This window comes from Semicossyphus pulcher, unplaced genomic scaffold, assembly GCF_022749685.1.
Source record: "Semicossyphus pulcher isolate SPU_LCO1_2020_fin unplaced genomic scaffold, fSemPul1.0.p SCAF_19, whole genome shotgun sequence".
NCBI lineage: Eukaryota > Metazoa > Chordata > Actinopteri > Labriformes > Labridae > Semicossyphus > Semicossyphus pulcher.
The window spans coordinates 1,909,563-1,927,057 of NW_027211692.1; the positions used below are offsets into that span (position 1 = coordinate 1,909,563).

The window sequence follows — 17,495 nt, forward strand, 5'->3', positions numbered from 1 at the left end:
GGACTTCTTGATTTATGTAAGCATAAAGATAAAATGTTTCTGAGTAACGTTGTTGATCCCGAACATAACCGTTTAATCTCCACTGACAGCCTGTCAATGGTTTTTCCAAAAAGCAACACTCGAGAGGGCGTCAAAAAGCTGGTGATGAGGTGCGAGACTGAAAAGTCATTCACACTTGGGGATAAAGGCACAAGCAACCTTTCTTCTCATGTAAAAATCGACATAGAGTGTAAAGTGGGCGTGATTGTTGAAAAAATACAGACATTGGTGGACAATCCCCAATTCTGACCTCCAAGAGGAGTGTGGAGAAGAGTTTCATATGTTGTTAGAGGGTCTGACAATCACAATGCCCTAACAGGCGTTATCAGCCATTCAAATTTACAATTCATCAAGTCCCCGTGGGGCTCTGAACAGACTCTGCAGACTGCTGAAGGGTCAGCTTGGATGTCTTAGGAACTTCAATTCATATTCATGAAAGAAGTAAAGTTTAAAGCTCTGGCTCGCAGCACTTTTTGTCTTCTTATGACTCCAAGTAATGATGCAGAGAACTTCAGAGAATGACAACATTTTTCAGACTTCTAGAAAGTTTAATGTAATTTAGGATAGTGTAAGAGTCCTGAGTGTCCTGCAGACTCAAAGAAAGAAATAGAAAACAGAATAAAGACTTTACAAACCCAGCCACTGAATTATTGATTCGCTGAATATTAGATCAAGAGCTTCCTAATCTAATTCAGCAGCTAATGTTACTTTCCAAACATCCTGAGTAAACGTGTCACTGAACTAATGAAAGCTCATCGTCGACTGCTGTGAATGCAAACACAAACTGAAGAGCCGACCTACCCGGTGCCGAGCAGCTCTGACAGTGCACTAGTTCATAATGGATGTTAGATAAATCACTCATGAATGAAGTCCGCTGAACTCTGAAGGTAAATTATTCAGCTCCAAAATGACACATGTAGATAGCCGAAAGTACGTGACGTGCTCAGTGTGTAGGTAGCATTTGCATCCGTTTTACAGAGACTAATTTGTGTACATCTTTTGCACCTGCTGAGTAACACTTTATGATTCTAACACCACCTGATAGTAACAGGGTGGATCTGTTTCTGTATGCAGGATAGAGGTGTCCATGGTAAATATACTCAGGCTACTAGCGGGCAGAATAAATGAACTGTGTGCGTCAGAGCTAAGAGGCTACCAGCAATTTCAAGCTCAGAATAGTAAACAAGAGACGGTGTAGCGCTGAGGGCAATGGGAGGCCACTGGCCAATCATGCCGCAGGATAATTCAACAGGTCATGTTTACTTGCAGGACTGCTGCATCTAAAGATTTGCCAGACTGTGTCCCTTAACAACCGGGCAATGAATTTGTAAAGTGTGTCAGAACAGGAAGAGAAAGGATTCACATGCAATTCGCTTGGCATGAAGTTAATAAAACATCCCCATATTTAGGAAAAAGTTCAAACAAAGTCCCAGCAAGTCTGACCCCGCTACAACCCAGCCAATATAACAAATAATCAGCTTTGTAGAATAATGCAAGGCATTAGATTAAAAAACAGGCACATGATTAAAGACTGAGTGGATGCTGTGTTGTTTCAGGTACCAGTGAGAAAATAAAACATGATCCAGGAAGGCTGATGGATTGATAGGTTCTTGAGTTTGAAGGTTTGTTGGTCGCCAAAACACCGCCCATTGGTTTACATGGCTGGGATACAAGATGGTATCATTATAACCTAGCCTCTGGCTGAGAAAAACCCTGAGTTGACTCATATTTTGTCAGCTGAATTTCAACACTAGCTGCTTCAATGTACAGAGAGCAATGCTCAAGACAGGCGAAGGCAACAAATGCAGGGATATGAATAACTTGCCATAAAGAGGTCTGTCCATGGCCTTTACTCAGTCTTGCCATACCTCTGTCTTGGTCTTGTCACAGTCTTGATATATTCTTTCCTTGGGCATGAATTGGTCTCAGTTCTGGTGGTCTAGACTACAGAAATTGAAGAAATGCACCATTGGCATTGCCAGGAATTTGGGGTAGCGAGTAGTTGATTGGTCAATAGTTCCTTTCCACATGATGTTTGAGCTAGGGTTCACTTTTATGATGGATGTCTGCGTCTGTGTTTTTTTTAACAGTGCCCTCTGGGTCGATAACCTAGAAGTGCCAACACAGTGGTGTCCCTCAAATGAGTGGAGGTTGCAATACTTTCATGCAAGGCTGCTGTCTGTCTGAACAAAGCAGTGTTCTTTAAACAATCAATTTGTGAACCAACCAACTACCCAGTCAATCTATTAGTGTATCAGTCAGTAAATTAACTTGCCAGACAGCCAACTAGTCAGCCTTGAAGAGATAATGGGAGTAAGCCATTCAATCAGTCAGTAAGTCAGTCAGCTGCTCCATCTCCCAGGCAGTAAGGCAGCAAGTACAGCCGGTGAGCCAAGATGGCAGCCACTCAACCAGTAAGCCTTCCAGTTGGTCAGCCAGTCAGTCAGTTGTGGCAACAACAGAGTGAGATTATCTGGAGCATGTGATGTATGTGTTTACACCTCGCTCTCTCTGTCCGTCTGACTGTATTTTCCTCCCTCGCTCGGCCCTCCATCTCCCCTGTGAGATTGTTTCTCCACCTGAGTGCCTCCCTTCAGTCTGACTCACTCTTTCACTTTCTCCTCTGAGAGCGTGTGACTGTGTTCACTAAACGTCTGGACTCTCCACTCTCACAGCCGAAAGTCGGTTACTCCACATCAGCGTGTGACTCACAGATTCATTGATCTGCTGATTCATTCATTGACTTCTGCAAAGGTGTTACAACTGAGCTGCATTTAAAGGAGAAGTCTGGTTTATATCTTATATTTTCTTATTGTCAACAAGTACCCGAACCAAACACTGTGCACAAAGCACTTCAGACATTCATGCAGTGTTTTAAAGGCGACTCCACAAAGTTCACGCCACACAAATCAGCTTATGAAAACAATTGTGTAATGTCTTCTGTGGCTTTAGAGGATCTGACCCTGATTATGTAAGCGTGATGTCACCAGGTTCATCTCAGCTTGGGCTTGGAGATTATAAATATTCAAATAACACGTTTGAAAGATATGGGTGGTCTGTGGTTTTATTAGAGGTCTTCACTGGTGGAGCTGGACCCAAGGACCCGAGACCGTACCAGGGACCCAGTTTGATTTGGGTTCAGGTATGGGTCGGGTTCCCTTGACGACAGTGGGCCCTGAGTCTGTTTTTCAGTAGTAGAACGACTTTTGTAGGAAATATTTAGGTACCGTGTGTCGGGTCTATTTCAATGACCAGGCCTGTCTGCGATTTCGGATCTCTCTCCTCTTGGACATGCGATGGTGCAGGACATAATATCCTGGGCAAAAAGGTGGTCGGGTATATATATTTCTGGGTCCATTCAGACCCTGGCACACATATCCTACAGGCCATTCAGCTTTGGTTACATCACTTTGGACCCATAAACACATGTTGGACCAGTACCAGGCATAGAGAGTCGAGTGACGTTTGCCTAAAAGTTGCACAGCTGAAAATGTAGCATCCTATATTTTTAGAAATTGACCCAGACTAGAGACTAAAAGTGGGGATACCTCAAGTTCTGTATTTAAGTCAACTTTATACGTCCAATGCTTAATCCTTGAAGTTTTTACAAGTTCTTAATTTGAAGTTCTGGCATTTGCTTAAATAACCTGTCCGAGCTGGACGGGGCTTTCAAACAGGAAATGACTTTTAAATATCTGGACAACTACCAACTGAGGGCTGTTGAAAGGAATCATCTGTGGTTTTGAACAACCAGCTGATGAAAGTTAAGCCAAAACACCCAACAGAATACAAATGCAGCTTTTTAGGATCTATTGCTGCTGTCTGGTGCAAGTAGTGAATCCTCCAGCCCCAGTCATTTCAATTACAAAGAAGAAGTAGGAGAGTGTGTGTCCCACATCGAATCATGCAGGGTGTGAATATGGGAAGTGTGACTTATTAGGAGGCATCATAATTGCATCGCATTTCCCGCTGAGATTCTCTATTTTGTTACTCTTCATTCCCCATTCAATGCACAGTCTAGACCAGACTAATTGAGTGTCTATGGCGGTGATTCAGACTATTAACCATCTGTGCCTCTTCCTCTCTCTGCCCCTCTTTCCTCACCCCCACTACCTCCTGTCCTCTCTGTCTCTCTTCAGGAGTTTGGAGGACTAGTAGGATGCTGAGTATCTTTCCTCCTCGCCACTGTTCTCCACTCTGCTCTCCATGACCTGAGAGCACCAGCACAGCAGGAGGAACGAAACACCAGCAAGAGAGAGAGGAAGAGGAGGGCAGAAGGCCAGGGAAGGAAGGAAGGAACCCACTTTTTTTGTTGTTATTGTTGTTTTTACCCTTTCCGAAATGGCGGCGACGGAGGCCAATGCGGCGCCGGTGGTCCAAGAAGACGGAAAAACCCCTGAAAGCAAGCCGGCAGAGGCAGAGCAACCGACTAAAAACGCCAACGCAAACTCAGAGACTGTCAACAGCGAGGTTGTCGATAAAGATGGCACCGCTGTCAACAGCGAGGTTGTTGATAACAAAGAGACTGTGAATAACGACACAGCTGCTGGAGCCGAGGAGGCAGAAGCGGCAGACAGCGGGGAGGCAGAGGCTCCTCAGAGCTCGGAAAACGCCTCCTCTGCTGAGCATAAGACCTCCTTCTTGGACTCCTTCCTCAACAAGAGCGGCCTGGGGAAGGTGATGGGAGGAAGGAAGAAGAAGGAGCAGAGCTCAGCAGCTGCCGGAGGAGAGGAGAACGCAGCTGAAGGAGCGGAGAAAGAGGGAGAGAAAGGAGTGGAAGAGGCTGCAGCAGCTGATGGAGGAGCAGAGGGAGGTGCAGAAGGAGAGGCAGCGATAGAGAAAGCTCCAGAAAATGGAGAGAAAGAAGAGGAGAAGAAAGCAGAGAAGAGCAAACCCGCAGAGGCCAAATCAACTGTGCGAGACCTGATCAGGAAGCCGGTGGCAAGGATCTTCTCCCATCGCAGTACTGAGAAGAAAGATGGTGCTGCCGCAGAACCCCAGAAACAAGTAAAGGTTCGGTCCAAATCCCTTGACCGACTGGAAGATGCTGAAGCACTTAACACCACTGCTGATTCCACCATAGAAGAGGGAGGAGCAGCAGGAGGCGCAGAAGGAAGCGCAGAGGGAGAACAGAAAGCCTCGTCCTCCTCAGCAACCACCAAGCACATGAAGCGCTGGCACTCCTTCAAGAAGCTCATGGCTCAAAAGGCGCACAAGAAGAGTGGAGGAGGAGGAGAGGATGGCAAGGAGGAGGGAGCAGAGGGAGAAGGAGGTGGAGACTCCTCCACGTTGGACTCCAAGGAGTCGGGGCAGAAGAGGTGGAAGCTGAAACGCTCCTGGACATTCCAGGGCCTGAAGAGGGACCCGTCCATGGTCGGTATCAGCGGCAAGGCCAAAGGCTCTGATAAGGACTCTGCTGACGCCAAGCCAGAGGAGGCAGCAGCAGGAGTAGAGGAGGGAGAGGAGGCTAAGCCGGAGGGAGGAGCAGAGGAGGCCAAAACAGAGGAAGGGGAGGAGAAGGAGAAGGAGAAGGAGAAGGCTGAAGGCGGGGAGGAGGAGAAGGCAGCAACGGCAGGAGGTGGGACAGTGACGCAACACGCCAATGAGATCTGGACCTCCTTCAAGAAGCGAGTCATCCCCAAGTCCAAACGCGCCAACACAGAGTGCGCCCCCAGCGCAGAGGACGATGCAGCTGCCGCCGCCGCATCGGGTAAGATGACACAATTAACCACATAAGGGAAACTTTAATATAACTGAAACTTTAACATAACTGAAACCTTCTCTTTATCCATTTTTTTAAAAAGTGTAACTCACCAGAAAGTACAAAAGTTTTGAAATTGCTCGAGTAGATGGCTGCTGCTGGCAGCCGTGAAATGGGCTTCAATGGCTGCAAGTTTTTGCCACTGACAGGTTCAGACTGTCTGATGACATTACAGAAAGGATCCCTACAGAGACGGACCTTTGAGTAAAGAGGAAGATGATGTTTTGGTGTATTAAAAGGAGGGCCTTGATTCAACCGAATATTTGTGACCAACCAACCAATCGAGGCGGCGGTAGAGCAGCGACTGGTGGCTTTGAGAAGAGCGTAATGAATGTTTCTGTTCTGTAAACAAGAACATTCGAATGTACAAAAACTTTCCTATGTAGTCAAGAGTTTAATAGACTTTAAAATAGCAAGAATTTAGTTATAACGGTCCAGCAGAGTTCAACATGAACACCGTTAAAATATTCAGACTCAGAGGCTGACAGCATGTTCACACTCGTTCCGTGTCTGTCCTTGTCCAGGGAGCACAGACAGGAGTTAGTGGCTTGCTAACTCCGGGGGAGGTAATGTAATTGAACATTCTCCCAAATAAAATATTCAACATCTGATGTGAAATTCAAATCACACTGCGGCTTCAGTCAACAGCAAAGACTAAATTTAACTTACTTTCTGCTCCTGGCTGCATAAAGAAAAGGGCAAAACACACAACCCAGGGCTCTTTGTGTTTCATTTTCAGTAGAGGATACCCACGTTGTCTTGACTGGTTGAAACGTCCTCTTATTAAGTCTTCTGTTCAAAGATTAGCGAGCAAGAGATTGTCAGGAAACACAAATAAGATGTGCACCAAAGTCTCTTTAAGGTAGATAAAAAAAATACTGAATTGTTGCCCTGCTAATGATGTTCTTCCAACACTGACTTCAACCTGGAGTTTTGTCATATTGATTGATCTAATTAGACTGATGAGAAAAGTTGAACCTTCGCACCCTCAGAGCCAGGTACGCCCTACTGCCGTTTTCATTTACAGTTTAAATTCAGAACTATGAAAGGTAATGCACCATACAGTTTATATAACCTCTGTAATTCAAAGCTTATTGGTGGTCTTACTTGAGCCAGAAGGAGGTGACGTAGTAGAAAGACAGATACAGTCCATGTTGGGTGGTGGTCAGGTGTGACGTCTTCCATCTGACAGACTGGAGCTGAAGTCACATGTGAAACAAACACAGTGATTTCTTCCCTAAACCTTACAAAAAAGTGTTTTTCCTAGACATCACTTAACGAACAGTTTTAATTTAAACAGGTGTGAGACGCTAAAGGATGGAACATGTGGAAGACAACGACCTTAAAACAGACCCTAAAGGGTCTCATGAAGCAGCCTTGAAATAGGCGCTAAAGTGTACTTTAAAACAAACGCTGAACGCAGACCCTTAAGGTACCTTGAAAAACACTCAATTATGTAAGAAGAACAGACCCTAATAGGTATCCTGAAGATGTAGCTCAAGGGTACCCCGATACAGCCGCTACCTTGAAACAGACCAAACCACGTTAGAGAGGAAGAGACAAATCTAAAAACAGGCGACGGCATCTATAAGTGACGACCACAGGATGAGACAGAGAGCAAACATTAAACAACAATATTTTGAACATGGTTGTTACTTCTTTTGACATATTAAGATCTTTTTTTGTCCTGAGTGGAGAATAATATCACGGCATTCCTAAAAACAGTTATCTTTATCATTTTGCTTGTGAAAACCACAAAACCAAATATTAATTTATTTATCCATTTTGATCCATCGTTCTAAAAGGAAGAAAGGCCATCACTCTGAAAGAAAATGATTAATGAAGCTCTTGTCCTAAACTCTCTTCTTCTTCCCTGCAGGTGAGGATGGAGCAGCAGAGGAGGGCAAAGACGCCAAGTCAGCTAAGGCCAAGCGCTCACATTTCGGCCGTGCAGTTTCCCTGAAGAACTTCATCCTGCGAAAGGGCAAGTCCACTAGTGTGGACATGGGTGAGGGCGCCAAGGAGGAGGAAGAGGCCACAGAGGCAGTAGAGGGAGTAGAGGCAGTAGAAGCAGCAGAGGAAGCAGCTGCCGACGGTGAAGCTGCCAACAAGGAGAGCAACGACAAAGACGCAGCGGCAGAAGAGAAGGCACCGGAGGAGGCGGCGAGTGGAGAAGAGCCGGCAAAGGAGGCGGAGAAGACGCCGGCCGAAGCTCCGGTGACCAATGGAGAGAACGGCTGCTCCAACGGCACGGGGGAGGAGCACGCCACACACAATCACCAGGACGAGGAGGAGAAGACGACGGGGGGAAGCCCCGTGAAGAAGACCAAGGAGGCAGGAGGAGCAAAAGAGGAGGCCAATGCTAAGATCATCAACGCCACGGCAGCTGTGAACAGCGGTGAGTTAGAGCACGCCGAGCCGGACTCTGATGAGCCACAAAACAGCAGCTGCAGCAAAGAAGGAGAAACTAACAACAGACAAGAACAAAAAAGAGCACCAGCACTAACAAACCTTAGCACTAAACCTGAGCTAGCATTAGCCATTTGCAGGGAGGAGGAGGAGGAGGAGGAGGAGGAGGGACAGAGGGGGGAGGCAGAGTCTCCGCAAAATGGAGGTTACGAGGGGGATGAGTCACATGACCAAGGAGAGTGGGAGGGGGAGGAGGAGGATGAGGAGGAGGAAGAGATGAGGAAGAGGGATCTACGGGAGGCAGCAGTGGCCATCGTTCAGAACGTGATGTCAGCAGCAACTGACCAATTAGAGAGGGAGCTGTGCGTCGACAACGGTCTGAACGGGTGTTACGACGCCGACATGCGATACTAAAAACATACACACTCTCACATTAACACACAGGTGAACACACGTATGTGGAAATACACTTTTCACTTCAACGTGCCAAATGTAAAGTCACATATCAGCACAAGCTAGCACACATGTTCCAACAGGTGACACAAAGATGTTGACATTTTGTGAAACACTTATTCGCTTTCCGTTAGACGACAAGATTTCAAAAACCATCTGTGTGTTAAGAGCTGGAGTCAGGAGGTGGTTAGCCTAGCTTAGCATAAAGACTGGAGGCAAAATATACAAACCAGCATGTGGAAAAAATATGTATAAATGACAATGTTCCAACACTAAGTGAGCTCTGTTTTGTAGGTGTATTTTTTTTACTTAAACTGCAGCGATAGTTCAATAAACATCACTTACACCTGACATGTTACAGACTAAACAACCAACCTTGAGTAAAGTCAACAATCGCTAAATAACATTAAAGGCTAGCTGATTTCCCCTGCTTCCAGTCTTCATGCTAAGCTAGGCTAACCATCCTGACTTTGGCTCTGTGCGTAACATACACAAGATAGAAAGAAATAAAGTATATTTTCCAACTATATTTTACATGGCAAACACACTTTATATGCAGAACCACATATACATAGGCATGTCAACTTCCCTGGGTGATTGCATGACTCAAAATAATGCAGCAATTCTTCCTAAAATCCCTTTAAAGAAATTCTTGTGTAGATGTTAAATAAATGTTTGTTTACAAGTGAAAAACCAGCGAGTATTTTATAAAGAGAGAGAGAGAGGGAGGGAGAGAGAGAGAGAGAGAGAGAGAGAGAGAGAGAGAGAGAGAGAGAGAGAGAGAGAGAGAGGGAGGGAGGGAGAGAGAGAGAGAGAGAGAGAGAGAGAGAGAGGGAGGGAGGGAGAGAGAGGGAGGGAGGGAGAGAGAGAGAGAGAGAGAGAGAGAGAGAGAGAGAGAGAGAGAGAGGGAGGGAGGGAGGGAGGGAGGGAGAGAGAGAGAGAGAGAGGCATCCCTTTCATTTATCGACGGCTGATTTTATTAAAATGTCAGGTTCACAAACAGCCAAACAGTGAAACCATTTAACGATAACAAGGAATCAGGTGATGAGAGCAGATTCCCAGGGCAGCTACGGTTGAAGGCTGACTGTTCGTGAACTTGTACAAATACAAATATCCAATTAAGTGCTACATGGCAGAGCCTGTCAAAGTGCAAGCTAACCACAGCCCCCCTGAAACATCCTTCAAAGGGAGAATTAGCAGCAACGTGTTTCATTTAAACTCGTATTCAGAGCAGTTTATTGGACGTTTATTAATCAAGAGGGTCAAGCTATTTCCTGCAACACTTACACGTACCGTTTCACGCGTTCCCACCTGGGAGCCGCTCAAAGCTGCCGGACACTGAACCTCAGGAGGTGATCTTTTCCCTCCTTCATTATTTATCACTTCCCGGCCTCCTCTCCATTCAAGTGCAGCGTGAGGCTCAGTGTCCAGCAACCCGGCTCGCTTTGATCTCTAACTGTCCAACAGATGTTTGAGGAGAGCATCGCGGCTCCTGCTGCGGCCGTGCGATTTACCGGAGGACTCTTTGAAGCTCAAACTGTTTTGTTTTGTTTGTCTTTACTGAGGCCTGAAAACAGGACGAGCGCTGCACATTATCGGAATACGGAATCAGCAACTGCACATCAGATACGCCATCAAATATCCAGACACTTAAAGAATAGCGCTTTATGAGCTCTACCTAAAGTCACATGTTATAGACACAGATTTGTGTTAATGTCATGCAGGATGTTAGCTATGGAAGAATCTTTCTGTTCAAAATTTCAAGCATCATTTGACAACTCAGGATGATTTGTAGATTGCAGAGTGAAGCTGCTTTCCCACTGGTCAAAAAGGTTACAATCAGCATTCAGACCAAGTCACATGACTCTGCAGTAGACCCGGGTAACCATCGCCTCGGCTCCGATCGGCACTGATGGGAACACAAAACCTGCGTCGACACGCTAATCTCCGCCCCCTCTCCGGCGCGATGCTATGCTCCGTCGGTAACTTCTGCAACTCCTCGTCATCTTAGCTACAAATTCCGCCCGTGTCCATCCGAGCAGCGCTCGAACATCGCTCAAAATTTGTCGGTGTTTGATGCACAGACTAAATGAGTAATGGATACAATTAAATACATAACCACCGTAACATCTTCACTGGTTACTAACCCTGTCTGCGGCGCGTTTGTGACGTCAGACGGTGACGCAGCAGAAAAGAGACCGACAGGAGGATACTTCACTGGTATATACATATAAGCACGCCTATAAGCGGGTCTTCCCGGGTCTGAAAAACCTGCATCAACACGCTAATGTTGGTAGGAAAGGTGAGGACTGTGCATTAACAGTATAATGCTCATACATGTTAAAAAACAAGTACTTTTTTGCACTCACAATGCATTTAAAGACTTGGTGGTCGCTATTCACCAACAAATTTTATCTTGAATGCCAAAAGCGACAGCTAACAGCTAGCTTCAGGCACAATGTCCTCCCTCTACTCAGTGTCAGTAAGCTGAAACAGAAAATCAGTCGTGGCGTTAGACGTCTGTGCAGATGCATATTTAGTTACAGCACAGGATCAGCAGCAGAACAATGATCCAAGCTTTACTTGTGTCTGTCAGAAACTCTAAGGCTAGGGCTGCTGGTTTGGCTCGGTTGGTGGAGCGGGCGCCCCGTGTGCAGTGGTCCTCGGTCCTCGGCGCACTGGTCGCGGGTTCGACTCCCGGTCTGCCGATTATCTGGTGCATGTCATCCCCAGTTCTCTACTCCACACATTTCCTGTCTCTCTTCAGCTATCCTGTAAATAATGGGGGTGAGGGCCAAAAAAAGAAACTCTCAGGCTAATGGATGGAAAGAGCAACAAAACTAGATCCATGTTATTCTTCTCTCCGTTTGCCCGCAAGTGTTCCAGCCAACACTAAAAGTAGTTACAAAAAATAGAGATTTCATTGGTGGCTAAGTGTTTCAGGAAAACTACGTGTTTTGGTTTCACGTTCACAGTGTGGTCAGCGTTCATGATCTTTAGCTGTAAGAAGCAGCAGGTGTCCCCTTGTTCTTTTTACAAAATGATTTCTTAATGCACGGTCCAAAGAACAGACAGGAGAAAGCTTCCGCTCAGACCCTCGACCTTCAACTATCAGCCTCTCTTTCTCGACCCTCGAAACCCCGCGCTCAAGAGCTAGCCGGCTGCTTCCTCTAACTAGCATTAGCTTAGCTAGTTAGCGCTCTGTTTTGTGCAGAAGAGAAAAGCTGGTTTAGTAGACATCAATAGATTTGAGTCCATCAACGGATTAGCGGGCAAAATCAAAGTGTCACGGAGCCTCTTCAACAAGCCAGATTAAGCAGCCTTCTCTCTGTTTGTATTCTCTCTCTTAGAGGAGGGGGGGGGGGCAGACAGGAATACAGACTGATGACACACGGGGGGGGCGTCAGGGAAAAGTCTTCTTAAGGTCAAAAGCACAAAACGAGGAGAAATCTAAAGGCAGGTTCATGATGATAAGGGGAGTGATGGGAGACAGACAGGCAGACAGACAGGCTGTGCGTCTTCCTGTCCATGTGCTGACGATCCTCCATTCTAATGTGAAGTCATATTTTGTCATTAAACTGTTGTGTTGTTGTTGTTTGCTTTGTGTACGTCCTTAAAATAACTTAAACTAACCAACACTAGAGAAGCAACATCTGTACTAAACCACTAAACACACATACGACATATAACCCTTTTATATGACTGTTTATTATTATTATCCTTTTTCTATTTTTTAATACATTTTTTCAATCTCTTCTGTTATCATTTACCAGACAAAAAGGCGGGAAACGTGTGAGGCCACACAAAGAGGATTAGAACTGCCCGGGATTCGCTGAGCAAGGAGCTCTGAGCCCCGCCCCCCCTCACCACCCTCACCCTAACTCCTCCTCCTCCTCGTCCCCTCCCTCCCTTTCCTCCTCTCTCCCTTCATCCCTCCTCCTTCCTCCCGAATAAACGGAGTAATCACGTGTAAACAGATCACCATGGTGAGAGCGAGAGAGAGATTGAGAGAATGAGAAAGATGCAATCCATGTAGGTGAGAAGTGAGAAATAATAATCACTCAGAAAGCAATAATTCAAGCCCCTCTTCCTCTTTTCATCCCCCTCTCCATCATCTCATCCATCCTCCTCCCTCCGTCCGATGCATTCATACATACAAACAAACATGTACATCCAGTGTTTTTATTTTTTCTTTGCTTGTCTGTGAGATTTTATATTGTCTACGAGAGAAAAGAAAAATGCAGAAATGTAAAAAATGAAAATCGAGACATTCCACCCCTCCCCCCTTTTTCTCCCCCCGTCCTATTTTCCTCCTACTTTACTCTGCTCTCTGTCTCTACCGACTCCTGATTGGTGGATTTAAAGAACAAAAAAAGAAAAAAAAAGACTGTTAGTTTTATATCGACAGCCATTTTGGTTTGTAGTCCCCCCCTCAACCTCCCCCTTCGCCCCCCTCCTCTTCCTCCCCATCCGCCCCAGTAGATATTTGACAGTACAGCAGGACCATGTTGCTACAGTATATAAACTGCCCTGAGGACTGCCACTTCCCAACCAACACTGCAATGTCTTCAGCTCTGTGTGTTTAATGTTTTTAGACTGTTATATTGTGTACATGAATTAAAAAAAAAAGAAAAAATCACCATCAAATATTAAACGTCAAAATGTTTTTTTTTCCTGTTTGGATTTTCTCTTTTTTTTCTTTCTTGTTTTATTTTCTAAAAACACATCTTCTCACTGTTACCGCAGTCTGACGATATGCTGTAATTAAAAAATAATAATAATAATGATGATGATGTTTTGTTGGTCCAAGTTTTCACATGTCCGCTAGCAAATTGTCAAGAAAAAAAATAGTACAATAAAGACTAAAATCTAACAACTAAACTGCAAGTCATTGTGGGGTCTGTCTATTTTTATCTGCATGATTGAAGTGTGAAGTGCAGACGGAGGGTGAGGGGGCGGGGCTTCAGGCTGGAACACCATTGGATGCTCATTAATCTGTGTATCGATAATCTCATCCTTTTACGTAATGGGCGGAATAATACGAGATTTCTTTGTATTAAAGTCGATCTGTATGTATTAACTGGCAGCAGGCGGGGGGTGTCCATATGCCAGCCGCGGCTCCTCCTCACCAGCGCTGTGCACAGTATTTTATATTTCACACATCAGGATTAAAGTGTGACAGGACGCTGTGATCTGTAGTTACACCGTGTTTTTAGGAGTTTACTTTAAAATAATGTCATGGAAACGAAGATTGTTGCAGCTGATAAAAGAGAGAAACAAATAAACACGTTTTTTATGGCCAAAAGTATTTTAGTGCATTTTATAGTGTATTAATAACATAAATTAGTGTATTTAATAGCTTATTTATAGCGTATTTTCAGTGTATTTTATAGTGTATTTGTATTTTGAGTATTTTATAATGTATTTATAACATATTTTAGTGTATTTTATAAATACTTTATAGTGTATTTGCAGTGCATTTTATAGCATATTTTTGTAGTGTATTTTATAGCTTATTTATAACATTTCTAAGTATATTATATGGTGTATTTTTAGTGTATTTGTAGTATATTTTATGGTGTATTTTTAGCGTATTTTATTGTGTACTTTGGGCATTCAGGGCTACTTTGTTCCAGTGAAGGGGAATCCTGATGTTACAACACACAGGGATATTTTAGACCTTGTTGTTGTGACCTGGTTGTTCGGACATCCGGCAGGGTCATCGCAAAAAAAATCTGAAGGATCGCCTGAGGATTAACAAAAAGAGGATATTTATATTTATATATAAATCTCTCATAAAATAGGATTTGAGTCCAAAAGGGAAAGAAAGGTAATTTCCTGAGTATGCAGTCGGAAGAGAGCCATAAAAACGTCAGAATCACTACATTTAGGGAAGTGTCTGAACAGCATGTGAGTTCAGCAGCACCACAGCGGGATAAAGTTCTGCTTGAACCTCTGAAATAAAGCTGAAATAACAAAACAAAGGAAGTTTCCAAACAACATTCTCAGCTTCTTCTGTCTCCAGTTTCTCTTCACACTTCTTCTCAATTCACATTTTTCACCTCTACACATTAAAATCAGTTTTTTTCTCACCATCTCAGCCTTGACGTCCTCGTCGCTGCTGCGTGGGCGTCTGCTCTCCTCTTGATGGTGTTTGAAGAGCCAGAATCAATTGTCACAGAGTCTGTCCATCATTTAATGAACGGCTTCATCACTTTGTCTTCAGCTGTATCTTTGCACGGTCCCCTGTGAGTTAGCAGGTACCTGTTTTTAACTAGAAGCTGAATCTTAATGCTCAGAAAATTAAGGGAGGAAATTTAAAAGGTACATTTCCCCTGTTTTGTTACAATTTCTAGGTAAGCTTTCATTTCTGCTGAGCGAATCTGTTCTCTCAGACTATAACAGATATGAGAAAGCATCCGGACTGAGAACGAGTCCTCCAAGTGTCCTGTCAAAGTGTCCTCGAGCCAAACACTTAACCTGCCCTCTCGGTGTAAGCAGGTCTGAATGTAAGCTGCTGACACACTTGAACAAACAACAAAGGAGACTGTGAGACATGTCAGAAAAAGTTAGACGTTAAATCACAATGTGAGCTCGTCAGGAGGACCGAGGGGTCATACAGAGGTCAACATTCAGGCTCCTGAGGCCACATTCAGATCATCAGATCATGTCTTTATACATCTGAACATATAGGTGACCTGGTTTCAACATCAGCACTCAATGAGAATTTTTAATGTTGATGTTTGCAGCATTGACAGAGACAGAAGTCACATGTTTCCTTTATGGTGTTCATCTCAGGTTTTTCTGTGTAAATCTATCTATGGAGGAGAATCAGGCTAATGAACAGGATGGACCCGTGTGCTTATCGTCCCTTCTTAAATAAAATATAAAGTCAAAATGTCCAGAATAAAAATGTATCCTTTTTCTCTCTCTCAACTTATCTCGTTATCTGGAGATGACAGCGCCGCACCACCGTAACATCAGATGATCATAACTCGTGCCTCCAGAGCTGCAAAGGCACCAAACAAACACAGAAACAGGCTGAACTCCCTCGTCAGTGCGGGCGATGGGAGCATGTCCTGCTCTGTAACAGCAGTGAGCAGCCTGTGGGTCTGTTTTATACATCCACAGAAAATCATCACGAGAAAACCAGCTTTGTTACCTCGAGATAACGAGATAAATAAACTGAAATTTCTCGTTATCATGGGAGTAAATAAAATGTATAGGTGCACGTCCGCTTAGGGCTTCTGTCTTATCTCGACTTTCTGAACTCTCAAGATTTGAATTAAACTTTATTCTCAAATTGCAAAATTTATAAACAAAATATGAGGCATGTATCTGCTGTATATCACTAATGATTAAAGCTCGACTGTTATATTTAGTTTCACTTTATTCTAAACATGTCAGCTCTGTTCTGCATTCAACATGATCACATGATTGTAAACAAACACAAAAAGCAGACTTGACCTTTAACTTTATTATCACATGAAAAATAAATGACAAATCTTCCTCCTCTCATTATTTTCTCATGAGTCCCTGTCAGCCAAAAGCCAGGAAGGTAGAAAGTCATCAGACAAAACTAAAATATTTCAAACGAGGGCCAAAGTTGATAAAAATACTGAAATACTCCTTTAGAAATAATTTAACTTTCAATACATTTAAAAAAGTATCACCATAAATCTGTCCCTGTCCTATAACTCCCAGATCGCTCTGAACTTCACTCATCTTTAAGAGCCTGTCAGCGTCCCTCAGAGGGCTGACGGGCCACATGTTGAGCCTCACTGCAGTGATAATAACACATGTCTAGCCGTCTGTAAAGTGTGTGGTGACGATAATTCCCTACTGTCAGTTGAAATCGGCAGCATACTGTCTTGCTGTCAGGCCAAATCTCTGGGATTATGTTATTACAGCCGTAATGCTGGAGTACAGTAGCTGCACACGCACACACACACACACACACACACACACACACACACACACACACGCGCGCAGAAACAATGCAGGATGCTTTGTGGTTTACAGACGTTGTAATGGACAAAGCCGGGTATTAATAGTGTCAGTTTTGACGAGTGTAAATGAACAGAGATGAACCAACGCGCCGCCTCGTCACTGATCTGGAAACAGCTTCAAACAGCAGATGGAGAAAATGATGATGTCTGAGTGTTACAGTCGTCTCTAGATTTGTCTTTAATTGGGTTACAGTTGAGGTCAAAGACACAGAAGCAGGCAGAACAGATGGATTACACGTCCGGATTATAATGCAAAGACACCAGCTGCTAAATATAGAGCGTACACCTACACATGCTCGGCTTCTGTCTTTATTGTTACATAAAACTACATTTAAATGTGTGAGCAGTTCAGCAGCAGCAGCAGCAGCAGCTCAATGATGAAATGAGTGTGACATTTAGGCTGCGGCTATCATTAGATCAAATTAGAGTCTGTGGATGGAGGATTCGGGGTCAAGTCTGAAGACATGTGGTGCACAGAGACGATGCAAGGACGGAGGCAGAGATCAGAGCTAACACCAGCGAGTTAATGCTACATTTTTACAATAAATACATGTGTGGTTCAGTGGTATTATGAGTAGTGGGCACATTAGATTTAATATGTCTAAAGCCCTTCTAGTGCCCCCTAGAGGCTGGGAAATTCATTACACTGGACCATATAAAAGTGGATAGAAGGCCCGACATACTGATCAAGTTGTAACTTTTAAAGCCAAATGTTGCAGTTCCTCTGGTGTCCACTTGAGGCTGCCTCCAGCAGTGAGTCAGTCCCCATAGAGCCCCATGTTAAACTTTACAGCAGAAATAAACATGTTTACAGCCTGGTACAG

At 44.2% G+C, this 17,495-nt stretch overlaps 1 protein-coding gene across 1 annotated transcript in view; it reads left to right on the forward strand.

Moving 5' to 3' along the window:
- LOC138597220 (retinitis pigmentosa 1-like 1 protein) overlaps positions 1-13,543 on the forward strand; it is a 37,385-nt gene extending 23,842 nt beyond the window's left edge. Inside the window, exons 2-4 of the mRNA XM_069668790.1 lie at positions 4,179-5,749; positions 7,680-8,198; positions 12,436-13,543. Coding sequence (XP_069524891.1) covers positions 4,381-5,749; positions 7,680-8,198; positions 12,436-12,458 — 1,911 coding nt within the window. The 5' untranslated portion in view covers positions 4,179-4,380 and the 3' untranslated portion in view covers positions 12,459-13,543. The remainder of the gene's footprint in view (positions 1-4,178; positions 5,750-7,679; positions 8,199-12,435) is intronic.
- The last annotated feature ends 3,952 nt before the right edge of the window (positions 13,544-17,495 follow it).